Source organism: Catharus ustulatus, chromosome 3 (genome assembly GCF_009819885.2).
Source record: "Catharus ustulatus isolate bCatUst1 chromosome 3, bCatUst1.pri.v2, whole genome shotgun sequence".
Lineage (NCBI taxonomy): Eukaryota > Metazoa > Chordata > Aves > Passeriformes > Turdidae > Catharus > Catharus ustulatus.
In genome coordinates this window covers 31,715,509-31,717,884 of record NC_046223.1, presented here as the reverse complement: position 1 = coordinate 31,717,884, position 2,376 = coordinate 31,715,509, and the positions used below count along the sequence as shown (strand labels likewise).

Sequence of the window (2,376 nt, the reverse complement as noted above, 5' to 3'; positions counted from 1 at the left end):
TCACCTTGTTTCTTCGGACTGAGGTTTCCAGCCGGTGCAAGGGAGAGCAGCAGCGGGCCCTTCTACTGCAGGTGTCGTCAAACACCAGCCTTTCTGTCACCTGTGCCAAAGCTCGGGAGCTGAAGCCCTCCAGCTGACACGCTGGCAGCCGCAGCTGTGCCAAGGCCGTGCCTCCCGGGGCCGCTCCCCAGCGGCCGAAACAGCTGCTCGGCCCCAGGAAACGAGACCAGAGCGCAGGCTTTGCTACGGCTTTATTCGGGACGGGCTGGCGCGGGGGCACACGGGGCCAGTAGTAAGGCTCGGGAGGTGTTTTGCATAGGAACAAACCCCATTTCCTTCCCCCAAGCCGCGGCCCGTCCCGGCGCAGCACAGCGCAGTCCCCGCCGGGCCGGGCGCTACCTGCCCGCCGCAGGCCGGTAGTGCAGCTCCCGCTCCAGCTGCTCGGCCGTCAGCGTCCCGGCGATGGCGGCGCAGCCGGGGTTGAACACGGAGTAGGCGCTGAGCTCTCCGGGCCGCCGCTCGGCGGGGCCGCGCGTGCCGGCGTACATCCAGTAGAGCAGGGAGAGGATGAAGAAGGGCAGGCCGAGCTCCAGCTCCGCGAACAGCGCCAGCAGCACGGCCCACAGCAGTACCTTCAGCAGCAGCGGGCGCGCCCACACCGGAGCCGCCGCCGCGCCGGGACGGACCTGCGGAGGCGGCGGGGAGACGCGGCGTCAGGCACCGGCCGGCCGCCGCACCCCCGCCCCGCCCGCCTCGGCGCTCACCTGAGCGCCGCCGCCCGGGCCCTCCGCGGCTGCCCGCGGCCCCTCGGCGGCCTCCGGAGCCGCGGCTTTTCCTGGTGGCTCGGCGGGGCGCGGAGCGGCGGCAGTGCTGCCGCGGGCGGCGCGGAACTGGGCGAGGCGCCGCTCCACGGCCGCCGCCATGGCCGAGCCGAGCCGCGCCTGCGCCAGGGCCCGTGACGGGTGGGGAGGGGGCGGGCCCGGGGAGCTGCCGGGAGAGGGGCCGGGGTCCGCCTGCGGGAGCCGACCGCAGCTGCTGTGCCGCTCCTCGCCGTCCGGGATGGACAGCAGAGTTGGGGGTTCGCTCTGCAGAAAAGCTGGAATTCGCCACAGGCCTCTCGTGTTTTGTTTTCACACAATTATTGTGTTGGAAAAGGCGTCTGAATTATAGTCCACCCTTGACCAAACACCAAGTCAAATAGATCAGGGCACTAAATGCCATGTCCAATAATTTCTTGAGCATCTCTAGACGTGGTGACTCCATCACCTTTCTGGGCAGGCCATTCCAGTGTCTGATGAGACCTTTTGTTAAGAAATTCCTCCTGCCATCCAGCCTCCACCTCCCCTGGCACAGCCTGAGGCTGTGTCCTCTTGTCCTGTCACTGTTTGCCTGGCAGAAGGGGTTGACCCTTACCTGGCTACAACCTGCCCCAAGCCACCTCTTCTCTGGGCTAAACAACCTCAGTGGCTCATGTTGGCACCCAAAAGACGAGGGGACGGAGAGAATAAAGCATGGAGTGACCAATGGGGAGGGGAATGAGGTAGCCAGGCTGAGCAGCGCCATTTGGGCCTGGAGCCGAGGTTCCAGCTGGGCTCGGCTGTTCACCATTTGGGGCCAGGACTCGCCCTGTGCCATCCTTTGCTGGCCCTGGAGAAAAGCCCGTGCTGGGCTCCCCCAGCACAGCCCCACGGGCCTTGCCCGCATCCATCCCGCCCTCTCTTTAAGTCAAATAATGACGTTGGGAGAACCAGCTCTATCACATCGTACTTCAGCTATCGGCACTGCCAAGAAATAAAAATTTATTTACAGAATCTGTCTTAGCCTCAGGAGTAAAATATCTATCACTCTCCAGCAGTAATAGTCAGCAATGAGCCATCATTTCATCCTGCAGTGCTGTTTCCAGTTACTTATAGCCTTCTCAGAAGTGACCTTTGGGGCTGAATGTCTCATGCATGTGTCAGCTCCGAAGTGAATATGAGAAGTCTAATAAAAATCAATTTGGGTGTTCTTAAGTTATCTTAATGTGGAAAAAATTGTGTTTTTTCCCAGCTAAATCATTTTTCAAATGCCTATTTTATGCTTGGTTACAAAATGACTTTCTTTTAACCTTCCGACTTAGCAGAGTGCCGCAATGAATAAAATTTTTCGCTTTATTTGTGGAAATTTGATTTTGAAATAACAGTCAAAAATGTTTTAAGATAGCCTGCACATGACATTATTTTGTTTTGTTTTTTTTTCCTTCTTGTTGTTCCACTGTTCATGGAAGCAGCTTCTTGTTCTGTAGAGACTTCATTAGTCAAATTGAATTTTTATGTGAATAATATATAAAATATCACCTTTGCAAGCTGCACCCAGTGATTCCTATGTTGTCAGATT

General features: G+C 58.2%; 1 protein-coding gene across 1 annotated transcript; it reads right to left on the bottom strand.

Annotated features, from left to right (window-relative positions):
* Nucleotides 1–234: 234 nt before the first annotated feature.
* Nucleotides 235–1,708, bottom strand: SAYSD1 (SAYSVFN motif domain containing 1). Its single transcript, XM_033053826.2, has 3 exons — nt 1,606–1,708; nt 765–1,096; nt 235–686 (listed from the first exon to the last, which is right to left on the bottom strand). Exons 1-3 carry the CDS (start codon nt 1,706–1,708, stop codon nt 396–398), a joined length of 726 nt encoding a protein of 241 aa, XP_032909717.1. The 3' UTR covers nt 235–395.
* Nucleotides 1,709–2,376: the final 668 nt, after the last annotated feature.

Excerpts from the sequence above, each read along its gene's own strand:
- SAYSD1 (XM_033053826.2), bottom strand. The coding sequence starts at position 1,708 with ATGGATGCGGGCAAGGCCCGTGGGGCTGTGCTGGGGGAGCCCAGCACG. Across the intron at positions 1,097-1,605 it reads GCGAGTCCTGGCCCCAAATG|CTTTTCTGCAGAGCGAACCC; the intron begins GTGAACAGCCGA and ends GGCGAATTCCAG. Across the intron at positions 687-764 it reads GCCCGGGCGGCGGCGCTCAG|GTCCGTCCCGGCGCGGCGGC; the intron begins GTGAGCGCCGAG and ends CCGCCTCCGCAG.